This window comes from Colletotrichum scovillei (genome assembly GCF_011075155.1).
Source record: "Colletotrichum scovillei strain TJNH1 chromosome Unknown Contig00006, whole genome shotgun sequence".
Classification (NCBI taxonomy): domain Eukaryota; kingdom Fungi; phylum Ascomycota; class Sordariomycetes; order Glomerellales; family Glomerellaceae; genus Colletotrichum; species Colletotrichum scovillei.
In genome coordinates, this window is record NW_023336264.1 from 2,436,243 (window position 1) to 2,452,623 (window position 16,381).

The window sequence follows — 16,381 nt, forward strand, 5'->3', positions numbered from 1 at the left end:
CAATTATTCGGGACGCCACGAACTGTCATAGATGACGGAGCTACCTAAAGCACTATGATGAGCGAATTATTCAACATGCACTGTTCTTTTGCCTGCTCGACCTCACAAGCATTACACTTCTATCCCCCCCGACTTTTAAGTCTTTTCCCTGCATGGCGAGCCGCGCCATGTGTAAGTGTCTAGACCCCAAACGTTGTCAAAGTCGAACGAGATGACACCGAAAGGGTTCCTCATATGTCGGGGAGATGGACCAAGTAAAAGTGATGAGGACATGGAACGGGGAGCGTTTGCCCCGTGTGAAGTTGTGATTTGCCCCTGACCTAACCCCAAGGTCAACTGCTCCCAAGACGAGCTCAATCACGATATCTGTCCCCCCACGAAAGAGTATCGCTCCCGTCTACCCTGAGGGGTTGGAGGTATATCATACCTCCCGGCTCTTTCCCTCTTCTTTCTCGATATGTATTTCTCTCTCGGAGAGTTTCGCCATCATTCCCCTTGTCTTATTCTGCCATTGAAAGGACATTGAAGCCCCCCTTCCGGCCCATTGCCCCTTTCCCATCCCCCCTCCTTGTCCATCCATCCCATCCATCTCCCCTCTCATCACACACACCGCGAGCACCGCGGCCAACCCCAGCCCAAGATGGACTACGACAAAATGATGAAGATAGTCCAAGACGCCCACAAAGACCCCTCAACCGTCGACCCAGACCGCATCCTAAACCACATCTTCGCCTCCACGGGCTACAGCGTAGAAAACCCCCCTCCCGAAGCCGTCATCAAACAGCTCAAAATCGACTTTGCACCCTGGCTCCCCGCCTTCTGCTTCCTCAAGCCCGACCTAGAGTACTGCCAGGAAGGCGTCATCTCCTTCTACTCGTACCGCGTCTCCCTCGCCGCCAACGTCGTCTTCCTCGTCCTGTTCTTCCTGTCGTTTTGCGGGTTCGCGTATACCATGTACCGCACGCGCCGGGCGAACCTGTTCAGCGTCGCCATGATGCTGGGCATCGTGTCCGAGATGATTGGGTACGCGGGGCGCATCTTCAGCTGGAAGAACCAGTGGAACGAGAATCCTTTCCTGGTGCAGGTTTGCTGTTTGACTGTCGGTCCCGCGTTCCTCGCCGCGGGCATCTATCTCTGTCTGCGGCGGATCGTCACGGCGTTTGGGCCCAAGAACTCGAGGATCCCGCCGAAGTGGTACACCAGGATTGTAAGTGACTCTCTTATATCAAGATACTGCGAGAGTGACAAAGCTAACAAACCCAGTTCATCCCCTGCGACCTAATCTCCCTCGCCCTCCAAGCCGTAGGCGGCGCCCTCGCCTCCGTCGCCTCCAAACGCGACCTCCCCACCGCGAAAGGCGACGCCGTCATGATCGCGGGCCTCGCCTTCCAAGTCTTCACCATGTTCGCCTTCATGCTCGTCGCCGCCGACTTCGCCCTGCGCACCTACCGCGCCTCCCGCCACGCCCACCTCCCCAACCTCTCGTGCGCCCTCGACAACCACCCGGACATGGTCCGCCTCCGCCGCTCCTCGCGCTTCAAGGGGTTTCTGGGCGCGCTGGCGGTGTCCACCGTCTGCATCTTCATCCGCTGCGTCTTCCGCGTCATCGAGCTCAGCGGCGGCTGGACGGGGCCCCTGATGGCGCGCCAGGATCTCTTCATCGCGTTCGAGGGCGTCATGATTGTCGTTTCTGTCGTGGGGTTGAATTTCTTCCATCCTGCGCTGTGCGGTTCGCAATTGTTTGCGCCGCCGGCTGATCGTACGGCTGGCGTCCCAAAGAGGCGCAGGAGGATCATTTCGGGACCGAGGTTGGTCAACTTTGATTCGTATGAGAAGAGCAACGGGAGCTCTATTGAGACTGCTTAATGGGTTGGGATTATGCCAAGTTTTCCAAACGTCTTTGTATCTTTTTCTCCCAAAAAGCATGTAAGCATGTAGTACTGTTCCAGACGCTTCCCCCATGCTTCAAGCGTCAGTAGTATAGACCGACTGCTTACCCCTTTTATCGCTTCTGTTTTTATTGTTTTATTTTTGCTAGAAAAGCTCAGTATGATGGATGAATGGCTTTCTTTTTCCTTTTCCATTTCTCATACTATTCTTCTTTTGTCTTTTCTTCTCTTCTCCTCTCCTCTTCTCTTTTCTTTCTTTTCTTCTTTTTCTTTCTCTCTCTTCTTCTGTTCAACCTGCCTTGGTAGTCAATACTACATAGCTGGGAGTAGGTGGCTTTTCGGGCGGGGTACGAGAGTGTAATCAGTGGCATGCAGAATTCGGGGTCGTCAGTACGTAATTGAAACACGACTGTATTTCCCTTAGAAATAAATCTAGTTGTACTTAGCGTACCGAAGAAAAGTACCTTTCTATTGTGTTCTCAACAATGACATATTGGCGCATCATCATCACATAAAGTAGCCATGAGCAAGAGATGAAAACAATCGAGTTTGATTTGAATACGTACGACCCAGTTCGGGTCACCTGAACAGCTCTTTCGAGGTGATAGCAAGCAACTCAAAGGCATTGCTATCCCTCAGTAATCTCAACTCAAACATGGGAGTGATCTCAACCACTCTTTTCCAACACTATTTTTTTCTTGCCTACTTGCCGTTTTCCATTGTACCTGTGCCTCACTCCTGATTGCCTCAGGCCGAATCATTTCTGAAAATAACGCAAGGAGGGGGTATCTCGCAAACGCCGCCCAAGACTCTTTTCAGCTGGCCAAAAGGGCCTCCGCTGAGAGGTATGCGGTGGGTATGTGTGTAAAGACCAAGGGAAAGAAACAAAATTTTCTGATGCCAAAGGAAAGGGAAGGGGATGAGCCAATACTCAAACAGTCCAATCGATGTGGACGTGGGGAGATACAAACGAAGCTTCATCAAGCTCGTGTCTCTTCCGCCATTCAGATGGAAACATTGCCAAGAGGCAGGATCTTTGACGGGTCGCCATTGAAGCGGTTGCGGTAATCGACTATGCCCTTTGCAATGCTGGGGAAGTCCTTGATGTTCTGGGATCTCATCTCTTGCAACAATTTGCGCAAGCCATCGTTGAACTGCGTCTTCTCGGGGCCTTCCAGGGTCGTGCCACCCAACTGGAGGAGAATCTGGTCGTCTAAAGCGCGGAGGAGCGACCGTCAGCGCTCGACATGCCTCGAGGACACGCAACGTGGTTATTAGTCCTTGCGGGGTGAAGGCGACCTACCCGGCAGCTTCATGGACTCGAAATGCTGGAAAATGCAGTCAGCACCCCGAGGGCAGTCCCGGCTGGCTAGCTGGTCTGGACAGATGGGCAGGTTCGGATCAATCCTGTTGCTGTAGGTGAGGGACCGAAGCCCGCCAGGGACGGTTTCAGCAAACTTGGGATGGTATCGGTAAGCACGGAAATACTGCAGTGGACTCTCGTAAGGGGTGAAGCGTTCTCCAGACGATGATGCCTCATCAGTGCTCTGTGTAGCAAGCGGGGCCTAGCAATCAAGTTAGTAATCGAAGCGCTTCCTTGGCGCTAAACAAAATGTACTTCTCTCACGGCGTTGACACCCTGCTCAGGGGTCGACTCGTTGACTCCCAGCGAGATCTGCTCGGGGATCTGTGAGGCTCTGGCACTCATTTGCTGTGAGTCAGTGTCACTGTTGACAAGCGAAACAGTGCTATCTGCTGCGACTGGGCTGATGGACGGAGACTTCGTGGCAACTGCCGGAACAACATTCTCAGCGGGCTCGTGGTCGTCTTCAGGCTCTTGCTCGGAGGAGCTGGAGTCATCGGACTCGGCCATGGCAACATCGGAGGCATCATCACTAGTGATTGGCTGCGACTCATCATCATCACCCACAGTCTCAGGGTTGCTGGGAGTCTCATGAAGCGCAGGCATGGGGGTCTCTGTGGAAGGTGGGGCTTGCGAAGGGCTTGCTGCGGCTTTACCAGTGACCGCATTTTCGACATCTGCCGCATTGGAAATGTCCTTGTCGAGACTCATTGCAGGAGACTTGCTGTGACGCACGCTTGCAGCATCAGATTGTTCAGCCACTTTGCTGGAACTCTGCTCAGCGTCTGCGGCAGCAGGCAAAGGAGCCGGCAACTCGGGCTGAGGACCTGTGGACGTTGTAGTGACAACTGGATCGACTTTATTCAGTTAATATTCGATCTATTTCAATCCTTTTGAGAATGAGGACTTACCGGAGTTGCTTTTCAACTGGTTCTGAGGCTCAGACGACTCATCCGAGTCCTGTTCGAGCTGTTCCATCTCCTGTGTCAACTTCTGCTTCTCAGTCTCCTCTTCCTGAATCTCTTGCTCTAAACGAGACATTTGAATCTGCAGAAGGCGGAGCTTGCTCCTCTTCGTCTGAAGTCTGTTCTCGAGGAGCGGAAGATTGGTGCTAACAGTCCGGAGCCTCTGAGAACGGCTAGATTCGCCTTGCATGCGGTTGTCCGACGGCTTGGGCAAGCGCAGTGAACTGCTGGGCTCGGCAATCGCGGGCGACTGATGGCCGTTGGGCGGATCAGATACATGGGAATCACCCATTGACTGGACTCTGCGCATGCTTGGCTTGCCGCTATCCGAATCAAGAGCAGTATCTGGTGTCTGGCCCGCCGACTTCTGGCCAAGCGACTTATCACCCATGGCAGCCTTGAGCTTGGCGCGAGCCTCGGCCAAGGCAATCTTGCGCTTCATGGCCTCGATCTGCTTATCCATGACATCGATATGAGCTTGCTTTGGCTGGCCTACAGCGCCGGATTGAGGAGTAGTGATGTTGCTCGGAGCAGGGCTCGAAAGCTGGCGTTGAGGGAGACCGTTAGACAGGGGCGGAAAGTCGCGGAAAGACGCCGGTCTAAGAGAGGGCGTATCTTGCTGAGTGCTTGACGGCTCGTCTGTGGGAGACCCAATCTCCATCTCAACATCCTCGTCATCGGACCCGTCACTAACATCAATGACAAACCGAGTGTCTTGCTGAGTATTACCGAATGGGCGTTTATTGGCATAAGTATTGGCCACGAAGTCGGATGCGACAGGTCTTTTGCGCTGGCTGATGAGAGGCGCAGGCTGTGGAGCAGATGTGAAAAGACCAGGAATGGCCGAAGCTGGAGCAGTCTGACGATCGGCTGATTGTTGCAGGGCATTGGGCCGAGCAAGTTGATTTGCAGCAGGCGCTACAACTGGCACGTTGGCAATTGCTGATTGAGGTCTGCGAGGAGGTTCAACTGGGGAAGGTTCCTTTGACTGAGAGGATTGCAAAGAGCCCTTGCGCTCCGCTGCCTTTTGAGCACGGGCTTCACGGGATTTTTGCAGAGCATCCTTCTTTTGTTGCTGGACGAGCTCCTTATCGTTCGGCGTACCAGCTTGTGCACCAGTGGTGGTGGATGAAGATGCTGCTGCCTTTGCACCCTTTGCAGCCAAAAGGCGAGCAATTCGATCCTTTCTCTCTTCTCCAGCCGACTTCACTGCCGAAGGTGATGACTGTTGCTGAGCTGGGGGCTTCGGGGGCAACGCTGCGCCTGCCGTTCTGGCCTGTTGAGATGCAGGCTGACCAGAGGCATATGAGAGCCCGGGCAGGGTCGTGGCAGTGGAAAGGCCTGGGATGGAGAATTGACTGGGCGCTTTGGTATCCAGCTTCAAGTCAGTCAAGAGGTTGTCGACGATGGTTTTGTCAATGCCCTCATCGACAAAGTCCTGGCGGCGGACACCCAGAGGCCAGAGGTTGCCAATAGCGGACTGAGCCCTCTGCCGAGCTTCTTCGACCGCATTCTTGCCTTGTTGCTGACCGGCACCCGTTGCGAGAGGCTGATTGAACTGTCCACTAGAAGCATGCAGCTGTGAGGAGGAAGTGCCGTTTTGATTGTTGGCAGCCGTGCGTGGGTGAACTTCGTGAGGAGACAAATGGGGGGAGTACGATCCAGAATGCTCTCGATCTGCTGAGTGTTAGCTCTAAACCGGCAAAAGTCTTCTTAAAATAGGAATACGCACCATCACCACCGGCCACTGCAGGACGCTTCATCCCACCATCTCTTGAACCACCATAGGAGCTGGCGTTGGGATACACGGCGCTGGTCTTGCCATTGCGCGCATTTGCAGTTGCGGCGTGCAGAATGTTCTGGCGTTGCTGGCGTGAGCTTGCCTCCGGAAGGATCTCCTGAGGCTCGTACACGTCATCGAGTTCGCCGTCAGAAAGCTCGCCTTCCTCGGCATCGTTGGAGGTTTGCTTCGTAGATCGCTTCGGCGCGGTAGGAGGGAGAGCGCCAGAGGCGACGGGGGCCTTGGGCTTCGGGGCCTGGTCGGAGTGATAGTACTGCGATGCCGGGATGAGGTTGGGACCCTCTCTCGGGGGCTGCCAGTGATGTTGGAGAGCCGGCTGCTGCTCCTGCGACTGCTGGGGTTGCTGCCAACCAAAGCTCTGAGGAAGCTGAGGAAGCTGAGGAAGCTGAGGGAGATGGCCGTAGCCGCCAAGGCCAGGAATCATGTTTTGACTCTGCTCGTACGAGGGCTGTGAGTGCATGACACCATCATAGGTGTTTTCGGTGTGCTGAGGATATTGTGCGAAAGGCGGCGCAATCGGATAGGAGTAGGGCTGCTGCTGCGGTTGCTGTTGAGCAGGCGGCTGGCCTGGGTACGGCGGGTACCCGAAAGGGTAGTAATTGTTCATGGCGAGTACCTGCGACTGTGACTGCTGGACCTCCTAAGGTACCTTGTGAACTGTGACAAAGAGGTACTCGAACGTTCAAAGAAAGAGTTCAGCCCAAAATCAAGAGCAGGGAGTGGTGGCGGGCAAGTATGTAGTCGCGATGGTGCTTCTGATTGCCAGTCCTTTCAACAAATGCGGAGGAAGGTTGCCTCTAGCTTGGTGCGCTAGAATGTGGAAGGTGCAAACTGGAAAAATCTGGGTAAGTCGAGTCGGTGGGCAAGGGCGAAAGGAGCATGGCAATTCGCATTCGCGGTGGAGAGAGGGAGACTGGGGTGGTGTTGGTGGGAGGTCAAGGTTGGCAAGTGCGATGTTGGAATTGACTTGCTCTGCCTCGCGCCAACAGGAGGGAGAATTTCACGGCGCGAAAAAAGCTCTCGTCGGAAAAATAAATCGTCATGCATTTACTCCGTACAGCGGTCAGCACCTCAGTGGGCGGTGGGCGGTGGGCGCGTAGCAGCGGCTATCCGAATTTCCGAATTGGGATTGATTTCTGGAAAAAGAGGAGACCTGCCGGATGCACGCGATGCAAAAAAAAAAAACTCGTAATGCTCTGTCTGGATTGAGCCGTCGCGTCACAAAAAGATGCGACTGTGAGCGACCTTTGGAACGTCGATGTCTTTGAAAGGTTCAAGTAGCCGCAAAGTGCGACTGCGACTGCGACGGACGGAGGTTGGGGCGGGTGGACGGCTCTCGGGCAGTTCTCGAATTTCGAGTCTTTTCGGGCGGGATTACTGGGGCAAGAGTGGCAGGCACGGAAGGGCAGCTCAGTGTGGGCAGGCAGGTCGGGTCCAAACAACCTACCGGTACCTGGAAGGCCCGAGTCAAATGGAAATTCAAGGCCGTGAGGCTGCAAGGATGGCCGTGGCCTCCAGTGGGGAGACACTCCATTTCTCCCTAGTCCGCATCCGGCTAGTGTGACTTGAGACGGTCTCGCGTCACCTTTGTCGCTGGCGTCTGTCACGTGGGGGGCCCCTCCCAATTGGCCCCCTCCATTGTTTACTTTGCTCAGGCGTACCCTGAGCAACCGTACTCCTGAATCCCTGTTCTTTGTTAGTCCAGAGTCAACAATACAATATCCATCCTTACGTCGATTGTAAATCCTCCACTTTCCCAGCCTCCCCGACATTGCCTTGATCTCGTCTTTTCGTCACTGGCAATTTCGCCCAAGAGGCTACGATCCCGCGACGTCTTTCATATTGTTTTCTTTCAGAGTTTCGTCGTTTTCGTTGCCCTTCGTCAGCTTTGCCTCTATCTTAATGTGTACTCTATGAGCGACGTTTTGCGACGAAAGACACGAACCCAATACGACACGCCGCCCTGAGGGCTGCGCTCTTCTGACGATACCCTACTTCTTCTCATATTCCTCAAATCATGGCGCAACCACGGAATAATCCTTTTGCTAGGACCTCGCCCGGTCCTAGCAGCGGCCGGCCGAAATCCGCAGTCTTCTCATCACCGTCTCCGCTGTCAGCCGTTACCACGCCCGTATCGCACGTCAGAAACCATTCCACTGCCTCAGCAGCACCCGCAGCACCACCTGCGGCATCTGCGGCACCTGCGGCCCCTATCATGTTCTCAGGCACCGGCCACTTCCGTCACAATCGCTCCGACTCGAGAAACAGTGGCTCTGGTTCCGGGACCTTTGCGCCCTCCTTCATCAAGACGGAGGAGATGCGCCGTGGTTCTGACACAGTCAAAGGCATCGAGGGCGAGAACGACTTCTCGGGAAAGCGTTATGTGTGGCTTAAGGACCCGCAAGCTGCTTTCGTGAGGGGTTGGGTGGTTGAGGAGACAGGAGGCAACAAGATACTCGTTCAGTGTGACGATGGTACAGTGAGTGCTCTAATCTGACCGTCATGTGCCGTCATGACATAGATCGCTGACATGCAAACTTTAGCAACGAGAAGTCGACGCCGAAAGCGTCGACAAGGTCAATCCCGCCAAGTTCGACAAGGCAAACGATATGGCTGAATTGACCCATCTGAACGAGGCGTCCGTCGTCCATAACCTCCACATGAGATACCAAGCCGACCTCATCTACACCTATTCCGGCCTCTTTTTGGTCACAGTCAACCCCTACTGCCCACTACCCATCTACACAAACGAATATATCAATATGTACAAGGGGAGGAGTAGGGAAGACACCAAACCACACATCTTTGCCATGGCCGACCATGCGTTCCGCAATCTGGTAGACGAAGGCGAGAACCAGAGTATTCTTGTTACCGGCGAGTCCGGTGCTGGTAAAACCGAGAACACCAAGAAGGTGATCCAGTACCTTGCAGCCGTCGCGCACTCCGAGTCCCCCGTAAAGAATAAGTCTCAGCAGTCCAACCTGTCGCAACAGATCCTCCGAGCCAACCCTATCCTTGAGGCTTTTGGTAATGCTCAGACGGTGCGGAACAATAACTCTTCACGCTTCGGCAAATTTATCCGGATCGAGTTCAACAAGGCAGGTGCCATTTCTGGCGCCTTCATCGACTGGTATCTCTTGGAGAAGTCTCGAGTGGTGAGGATCAACGGGCATGAGAGAAACTACCACATCTTCTACCAGCTTCTCAAGGGCGCAGACAGGAAGCTGAAGCAGGAATTCCTCCTTGACGGCTTGGATGTCGAGGACTTTGCATACACGCGCGCTGGCCACGACACAATCGTCGGCGTCTCCGACCGGGAGGAGTGGGACTCGTTGATGGAGGCCTTCAACGTCATGGGCTTCTCAGACAAGGACCAGAACTCAATCATTCGCACCATCGCCGCTGTGCTACATCTCGGAAATATCTCTGTTGTCAAGGAAAGTCGTGCCGCAGATCAAGCCCGGCTGGCGCCTGACGCCAAGGAACAGGCAGCCAAGGTTTGCAAGCTCCTCGGTGTTCCGCTCGAGCCATTCCTGCAGGGCCTGCTTCACCCCAGAGTCAAGGCTGGCCGTGAATGGGTTGAAAAGGTTCAGACTCCCGAGCAGGTCCGACTGGGACTCGACGCGTTGTCCAAGGGTATCTACGAGAGAGGTTTCGGTAATCTAGTAACTCGCATCAACCGTCAACTGGATCGTACAGGCATGGGCATTGACGACTCGCGCTTCATTGGTGTCCTGGATATTGCTGGTTTCGAAATCTTCGAAGAGAACAGCTTTGAGCAGCTTTGCATCAACTACACCAACGAAAAGCTCCAGCAGTTCTTCAACCATCACATGTTTGTGCTCGAGCAAGAAGAGTACGCGAGGGAACAGATTGAGTGGCAGTTCATTGACTTTGGACGCGACCTTCAGCCCACGATTGACCTCATCGAATTACCCAACCCCATTGGTATCTTCTCTTGCTTGGACGAAGACTGTGTGATGCCCAAGGCCACAGACAAGTCATTCACCGAAAAGCTCAACTCCTTGTGGGACAAGAAATCGAACAAATATCGCCCCTCTCGACTCGGCCAGGGCTTTATCCTCACGCATTATGCGGCGGAAGTCGAGTACTCCACCGAAAGCTGGCTGGAGAAGAACAAAGATCCGCTGAATGATAACATCACTCGCCTCCTTGCTTCCTCTACTGACAAGCATATTGCCGATCTCTTTGCCGACTGCGCCGACGTCGACGACGATTTAGGTGCCAGCCGCAACCGGGTCAAGAAGGGATTGTTCCGAACTGTCGCACAGCGCCACAAGGAGCAGCTCCACAGTCTCATGGCACAGCTTCATTCCACCCATCCTCACTTCGTCCGCTGTATTCTGCCCAACCACAAGAAGAAGCCCAAGCAGTTCAACAAACTGCTCGTGCTTGATCAGCTGCGATGCAATGGTGTTCTCGAGGGTATCCGCATTGCCCGGACGGGCTTTCCCAACCGCCTTCCTTTTGCCGAGTTCCGTCAACGCTATGAAGTGCTTTGCAGAAACATGCCCAAGGGCTATCAAGAGGGTCAAGCCGTAGCGGCAATGATGCTTGAGAAACTTGGTCTAGACAGGAGCTTGTACCGCGTGGGCCTTACGAAGGTCTTCTTCCGAGCTGGTGTGCTAGCCGAACTGGAAGAGCAGCGTGATGCCCTTATCACCGAAATCATGTCTCGATTCCAGTCCGTTGCACGTGGATACATTCAGCGACGAGTCGCTTACAAGAGACTGTTCCGGACCGAGGCCACCCGCATCATCCAGAGAAATTTCAACACCTACCTCGACCTGATGGAGAACCCGTGGTGGCAGCTTGTAAGCAAGATGAAGCCACTCCTGGGCGCTACTCGTAGCGCTACAGAAGTCAAGAAGAGGGATGCAATGATTCGCCAGCTTCAGGACAAGATGAAGCAAGAATCTGACGATCGCCACAAGCTGGAAGAGGATCGCCGAAACGTACACAACGAGATGGTCCGAATTCAACAGACGTTGGAGAGTGAACGTGCCCTCGCTTTGGACAAGGAAGAGATCTTCAAGCGCCTACAAGTGAGAGAAGCGGAACTCGAAGAAAAACTCTCTGGCGCCATAGAAGACCAAGAGAGGCTGGAGGACCAACTTGACGACTTGCTAGAAGCCAAGAAGAGGGCTGAGCACGACGTTGAAAAGTACCGGGCTCAACTGGAGCAAGCAGCACTACTTATCGCACGGCTGGAGCAGGAGAAATCAGAGCTCTCTGAACGCACCGAGGAGCTGGAGCGCTCTATCGAGGAGATCTCGCAGAAGCAATCGGAGCGCAGTGAACAGGAGAGACTGCTCGAGGACGAAATCAAGATGTTGCAGAGCCAGCTCAGTCTCAAGGATCGCAAAGCACGGGACTTGGAGAGCAAACTCCTCCAGATAGACCAGGACCTCGAGGTCAAATTGCGGACAGCACAGAAAGATTTGCAATCGTCAAAGTCGAGAGAATCCCAACTGGCTCTCGAGAATCGCCAGGTTCAACAGCAGCTTTCCGAGCTATCCAAGACTTCGACCGACTACGAGGACCTTGTCCGGAAGAAGGAGAGTGAACTGTCCGTTCTTCGGGGAGACAACAAGAAGTTTGAGATGGAGCGCCGTACCTTTGAGGAGCAAAAGAAGGTTCTCGTGTCCGAGAAGGAGACCGCTGCATCCAAGCTTCGCGAAGTTCAGGCCGAGATCACAGCCATCAAATCACAACAGTCGCAGCTTGAGAGGGAAGCCGAGGATGCCAAGAAACTTCTCGAAACACGGCTTTCCGAAGATGCCCAGGCAGACGAGAATCGCCAGGTCTTGGAAGCTCAGATCAAGGACCTCAAGGATGAGCTCTTCAATATTCAAAAGGAGCTCAGCAGAGAGAGGCAGTCACGCGACGACGTTCTCCTACTGAGCGAGCACAAGTTCAACGCCTTACAGGAAGAGTACGATCATCTGAACGAATCGAAGATCATTATAGAGAAAGAGCTGTACGTTCAGCAAGATAACCTCCGTCGAACCAAGGAAGCCCGCGATACCGCCGAACGCGAACGCGACGAAGCGAGACAGGAGATCAGACGTCTCCGGGTCGCCAAGACTCAAGCCGAGGAAGCTCGCATGCAAGCCGAGATTGAGGGTGAACGGGCTGCTTCTCGGGCTGCTCGAGAGAGAGAGGAAAGCCTTCGGAAGGATCTCGAGGCTGCCCAGGAAAGACTCAAGTGGTTCGACGACGAGTGCGCCAATCTCAATCATCAAGTCGAGGATCTCAATAAGCTTATCCTGTCTTCTGGAGAGTTTGGTCTAAAGAATGATCAGGAGAAGGAGAGACTCGAGCGGGAGCTGGTCACTGTCAAGGGTCGCCTCAAAGCCTCGGAGAACGATAATCGTGCTCTTCTCAACAAGCTCCAGCAGAAGGGGCTGGAAATCGCCCGCTCGAGTTCGAGAGCCAGCGAAGCTTCAAGAAGTCAAGTGCTGGGTCTGCAACGTGAAAAAACCCGAGCCGATGAACAAAATGCTCAGCTGAACAAACAGCTTGGCGAAGCTCAATTAACCATTGCTGGCCTCGAGAAGAAGGCCGAGAAGTTGCAGCTCAACCTGGAGGATCTCAACCATGAAGTCGCCCGGGAAGCAAAGGCTTCGAGGAATGCCGAGAAGACGGCATCGACTGCTACTGCGCAACTTGCTGAGGCCAATCGCACCATCGAGTCTGAGCGTCAGCTCCGTACACAGGCTCAGGCCACTGTCCGAACTCTGCAAACTACCATGGAAAGTAGGGAGAAGGAATTGCAAGAGCTGAGGGCGCAGATGCTCAAGGTCCTTAAGACGGTCGATCCCGACGTTGTTGTCCCGCCTCAAGCAGACGGCACAAACGAGGGCGTGCTTAGCAAGAACTTCGATCTGGTTAGGAAAGTCGAGGATCTCCAGCAGAACCTTCGGGTCCAGACGGCTGCTAGAACGAATGCCGAGGCCCAGTTGGCTGAGCTGCGCTCTTCTCGCATGGAATCTCCCATGAGGCCCAAGCTGGAAGAGATCAGCCCTAACGAGGCCCCTTTCAATGGCTCGCCCACCTTCAGGCGATCCAAGATGCAGAACCGTCAGTACTCGAACAACTCGACACCCACCCGCCGTTTCGAGCCTGAGAATATGGACTCAGCTCGCTCTGACAAGACTGCGGATATCCTGAGCTTCAACAACCGCATGGATCTCAAGGCCGAGGTTGAGGAATTGCAAAACCAGCTTCAAATTGCTGAGATGCAGAATCGACACCTCCAAAGCCAGATCGACCGCGGTTCTTCGCCCCCAGAAGAATTCGACGAGAACTCATCTGTTCTTCGAGTGCAAAAGTTGGAGAAGGTCAACAGCCGCCTGCACGACATGCTGGACGACTCTGCAAGGAAAGTGTCGGCTCTGGAGCGGAGCGTAAGGACTGGCGAGTTGTCCCTGCGTGATATTCAGACCCGATCGCACGAAGAGATCCTGGACGCGCTCAACAGCCAAGAAGAGGCGCGTCGCTCACTTCTGCATAGCCACAGGGATGCCATCTCGGAGCTTTCGGACGTCAAGAACCATTTCGAACGGATGCGCCACGACCGAGCTGCCCTTGAAGTCGAGCTTCGGGACACCACATCCGAACTCGAGGAAATGAGCCTGGCTCGCGAGCAAGAGGCTGCCAGCCGCAGTCAGCTCTTGCAGGACTTCTCTGATCTGCAGATTCAACTCGACAACCAGACTTCCAAACTCGCCGACGTTGGGTCCAGCTTGAACTTGTACAAGAGTCGTGCTGATGAGTATTTCAGTAAACTGGAGCAAGCCGAGATTGCTGTTCTGAAGGCCAACCGAGCGGAGTTGTTTGCCAAGACTCAGGCTAAGGAGGCCGAGGAGACGTACGCTGAAGTCATGTCCGAGAGAGAAAAGATGGACGCCACCATTGAGGACCTTCAACGTCAGAACCAGAGGCTTGAAGAGAAGCTCGAGGATGTTTCCACCGATCTGGATGCCGCAAGCCAAGCTAAGAAGCGCCTTCAGCACGAGCTCGAGGACTACAGGAACCAGAGGGCCAACGATATCGAGGACAAGGAAACCAGCATGGAGCAAACACGCAAGAAGTACCAAGCCGAGTTCGCCACATTGACCAAGGAGCTTGATCTGGCCCGCGAGGAGAAACTCTTCAAGCAAGCCGAGATTGCTCGCTTGCGAGAGGAGCTTGATGAGCTCCGCTCTAAGTGGGACGACGAAGTTCTCAACAGCTCGACCTGGTCCAAGGAAAAGGCCCGCCTGGAGTCAACTCTGGCTGATGTCGTCTCATCACGCGATGAGGCGGTCAACGCCCACAGCGAGGCCCAAGGCAAGGTCGTGACTTTGCTTTCCCAGGTTCGGTCTCTCCGCGCCTCTGTGGACGAAGTCACTTCTGAGCGAGATCTTCTTGTCCGGGAGAAGCGCAGCATCGAGGCTCGCCTTGAGGAAGCCAAGGCTGGCCTGGAAGACCTCACCAACGGCGACAGCGCATCACTCCGCGACGCCGCCAACCTGGACAAGGAAATGTTGGAGTTGAAGTCCAGCCTGGCCCAGCATGAAGATATTGCAGCTGCTGCAGTGGAGAAGATGAGACGCGCCGAGGCACTGGCTGCGGAAATGCAGAAGGAGGCCATGGTTGAGCGCGAGGCCAGCACACAGCTCCAGAAGGTTAAGGCCACCCTGGAGAAGTCTTTGAACGAGATTCAGATCAAGTTGGTCGACCTCGAGACCAAGGGCTACTCAAGTGCCAGCCAAGATATCAAGTTCCTGCACAAGCGCATCCAAGAGGTAAGAATAGCCAACCACAAAGCAAGCTTCTCGTACAGTCAGTCATTAACAGCATCAATCAGCTTGAGTCCCAGCTTGAGGAGCATGAGAATGAGAAGAACAAGTCTCAGCGCTCGGTTCGCAATGTTGACCGGATCGTCAAGGACCTCCAAGGTCAGATCGACCGCAAGGACAAGCAGAACACACAGCTGCAAGACGACGTTGCCCGCATGCGTGATAAGGCGGAGAAGCTCCTGCAAACGATTGAGGAGCTTCAGTCGTCTGAGTCGGAGAACCAGCTTCAGGCACGCCGTGCTGAGCGGGAACTCCGCGAGGAGAAGGAGAGATCGATGCGCCTGGAGCGTGAGCTTGAGGGCATCAAGGCGTTGAGATTCGAAAAGGGGGCGGCGTCCGCGATGGGAAGCGTCCGCGGTGCGTGGCGCACAGGGTTTAGTGTTGATGATGACACCGCCTCCATGATTTCTGTACCCAAGCGGAAGAGCAGCCTTAGTCGGGCACCGAGTCTCACCAAGGGGTTCTTGTAAAAGAAGCGGGGTGTCAGGGGTATGATGTTGATGTATGGGGAAAAGACGTTGTAATGTTTAAATGGGACTGACTAGCACGGGTCGTTTTGGCGTTCGAGCCACGGACCGTAAAGGTCTGGGGAAACGGAGCGTGCGCATGGTCGCGAAGGGCGTGTTATGGTGTTTTTTTCCCTTTTCCTGTTGTATACGTACAGCATTGGCGTGTCTAGCATCGGGTTTGCGCTTGGTTTATTGTTGTGGTCAAAATTACATATTTTCAGTTGCCTTTATGAGACGAATAGATTCGGACGTTCAGAAGAGGATATCATGACTACAGTAGCCCTCCACATGCGTATCTAATTTCACGTGGATGAGGACATCCCGTGATTCTCACCGCTGAATTCCTCGTGGATGTTGTTTGGTCTCGGTGGTTGTACTTGGGTGACCTTGGATATGCGGGTAGCCGCGCGCTCTCGAGAGGAGGGGAAGTTTGGTGGTGGGAGCAAACAAAAAGGCGAGGGTCGGGCTGTTCTCTCTTTCGAGATTCTGTGAATCTTTGTCTTGCTTGTTTTCTCTGTTGTCTTGCGCTTTGCTGTTGCCAAAGCAGAATCTGCCGCATCGTTCAAGTATTTGAAACTGGGACGTATACGACCCGACTTTGAATCGAGCTCGACGACCTGCGGTACGAACTCATCGGACTCGATATACGACTGCCGTGGAGATGGCGGATCTTCGACAGCGGGTACCGGTTGGGGGGCTCAGCGATGTTGGAGGGGAGGTGATTTGTCTTGATGATGAGGGTGTTATTGAGGAAGGTGTTGATGTAGGTTTAGTTGGTGGGGGTGGTACTGGTGGGGGGTATTATTACTATGATGATGGAAGTGAAGATACCTCAGAGTCAGAGACGGCTTCGGATGAGGAAGAGAGTGGTTGTGATGGGCGTGGGGGATGTGGCGGGTGTTGGGAGGGAGATGAATGTTGCTTTGAGATGGTGGAGTGTTGTTCTGGTGGGTATGGGTGTCAGGCTGGAGGGGGGAGGGGAAGTTA

At 54.2% G+C, this 16,381-nt stretch overlaps 3 protein-coding genes across 3 annotated transcripts; 2 read left to right on the forward strand and 1 right to left on the reverse strand.

The window, feature by feature from the left end:
- Positions 1-308: 308 nt before the first annotated feature.
- On the forward strand, positions 309-2,340 carry HER10_EVM0002489 (RTA1 like protein). The gene is made up of 2 exons (XM_035472197.1): positions 309-1,207; positions 1,264-2,340. Exons 1-2 carry the CDS (start codon positions 641-643, stop codon positions 1,864-1,866), a joined length of 1,170 nt encoding a protein of 389 aa, XP_035332289.1. The 5' UTR covers positions 309-640; the 3' UTR covers positions 1,867-2,340.
- A 330-nt stretch (positions 2,341-2,670) lies between these two features.
- HER10_EVM0001867 (uncharacterized protein) lies at positions 2,671-7,316 on the reverse strand. Its single transcript, XM_035471602.1, has 5 exons — positions 5,950-7,316; positions 4,164-5,894; positions 3,508-4,109; positions 3,193-3,454; positions 2,671-3,102 (listed from the first exon to the last, which is right to left on the reverse strand). Exons 1-5 carry the CDS (start codon positions 6,623-6,625, stop codon positions 2,894-2,896), a joined length of 3,480 nt encoding a protein of 1,159 aa, XP_035332216.1. The 5' UTR covers positions 6,626-7,316; the 3' UTR covers positions 2,671-2,893.
- A 415-nt stretch (positions 7,317-7,731) lies between these two features.
- On the forward strand, positions 7,732-15,508 carry HER10_EVM0003204 (uncharacterized protein). Its single transcript, XM_035472888.1, has 3 exons — positions 7,732-8,497; positions 8,562-14,831; positions 14,894-15,508. Exons 1-3 carry the CDS (start codon positions 8,036-8,038, stop codon positions 15,353-15,355), a joined length of 7,194 nt encoding a protein of 2,397 aa, XP_035332371.1. The 5' UTR covers positions 7,732-8,035; the 3' UTR covers positions 15,356-15,508.
- Positions 15,509-16,381: the final 873 nt, after the last annotated feature.

What these genes read in the sequence shown, in the direction of transcription:
- HER10_EVM0002489 (XM_035472197.1), top strand. Translation starts at nt 641, where the DNA reads ATGGACTACGACAAAATGATGAAGATAGTCCAAGACGCCCACAAAGAC. An exon ending in CGAAGTGGTACACCAGGATT is followed by an intron (nt 1,208 to 1,263) that starts GTAAGTGACTCT and finishes TAACAAACCCAG; the next exon opens with TTCATCCCCTGCGACCTAAT.
- HER10_EVM0001867 (XM_035471602.1), bottom strand. Translation starts at nt 6,625, where the DNA reads ATGAACAATTACTACCCTTTCGGGTACCCGCCGTACCCAGGCCAGCCG. An exon ending in TGCAGTGGCCGGTGGTGATG is followed by an intron (nt 5,895 to 5,949) that starts GTGCGTATTCCT and finishes AACACTCAGCAG; the next exon opens with ATCGAGAGCATTCTGGATCG. An exon ending in CCAGTTGAAAAGCAACTCCG is followed by an intron (nt 4,110 to 4,163) that starts GTAAGTCCTCAT and finishes AACTGAATAAAG; the next exon opens with TCGATCCAGTTGTCACTACA.
- HER10_EVM0003204 (XM_035472888.1), top strand. Translation starts at nt 8,036, where the DNA reads ATGGCGCAACCACGGAATAATCCTTTTGCTAGGACCTCGCCCGGTCCT. An exon ending in TTCAGTGTGACGATGGTACA is followed by an intron (nt 8,498 to 8,561) that starts GTGAGTGCTCTA and finishes TGCAAACTTTAG; the next exon opens with CAACGAGAAGTCGACGCCGA. An exon ending in TGCACAAGCGCATCCAAGAG is followed by an intron (nt 14,832 to 14,893) that starts GTAAGAATAGCC and finishes AGCATCAATCAG; the next exon opens with CTTGAGTCCCAGCTTGAGGA.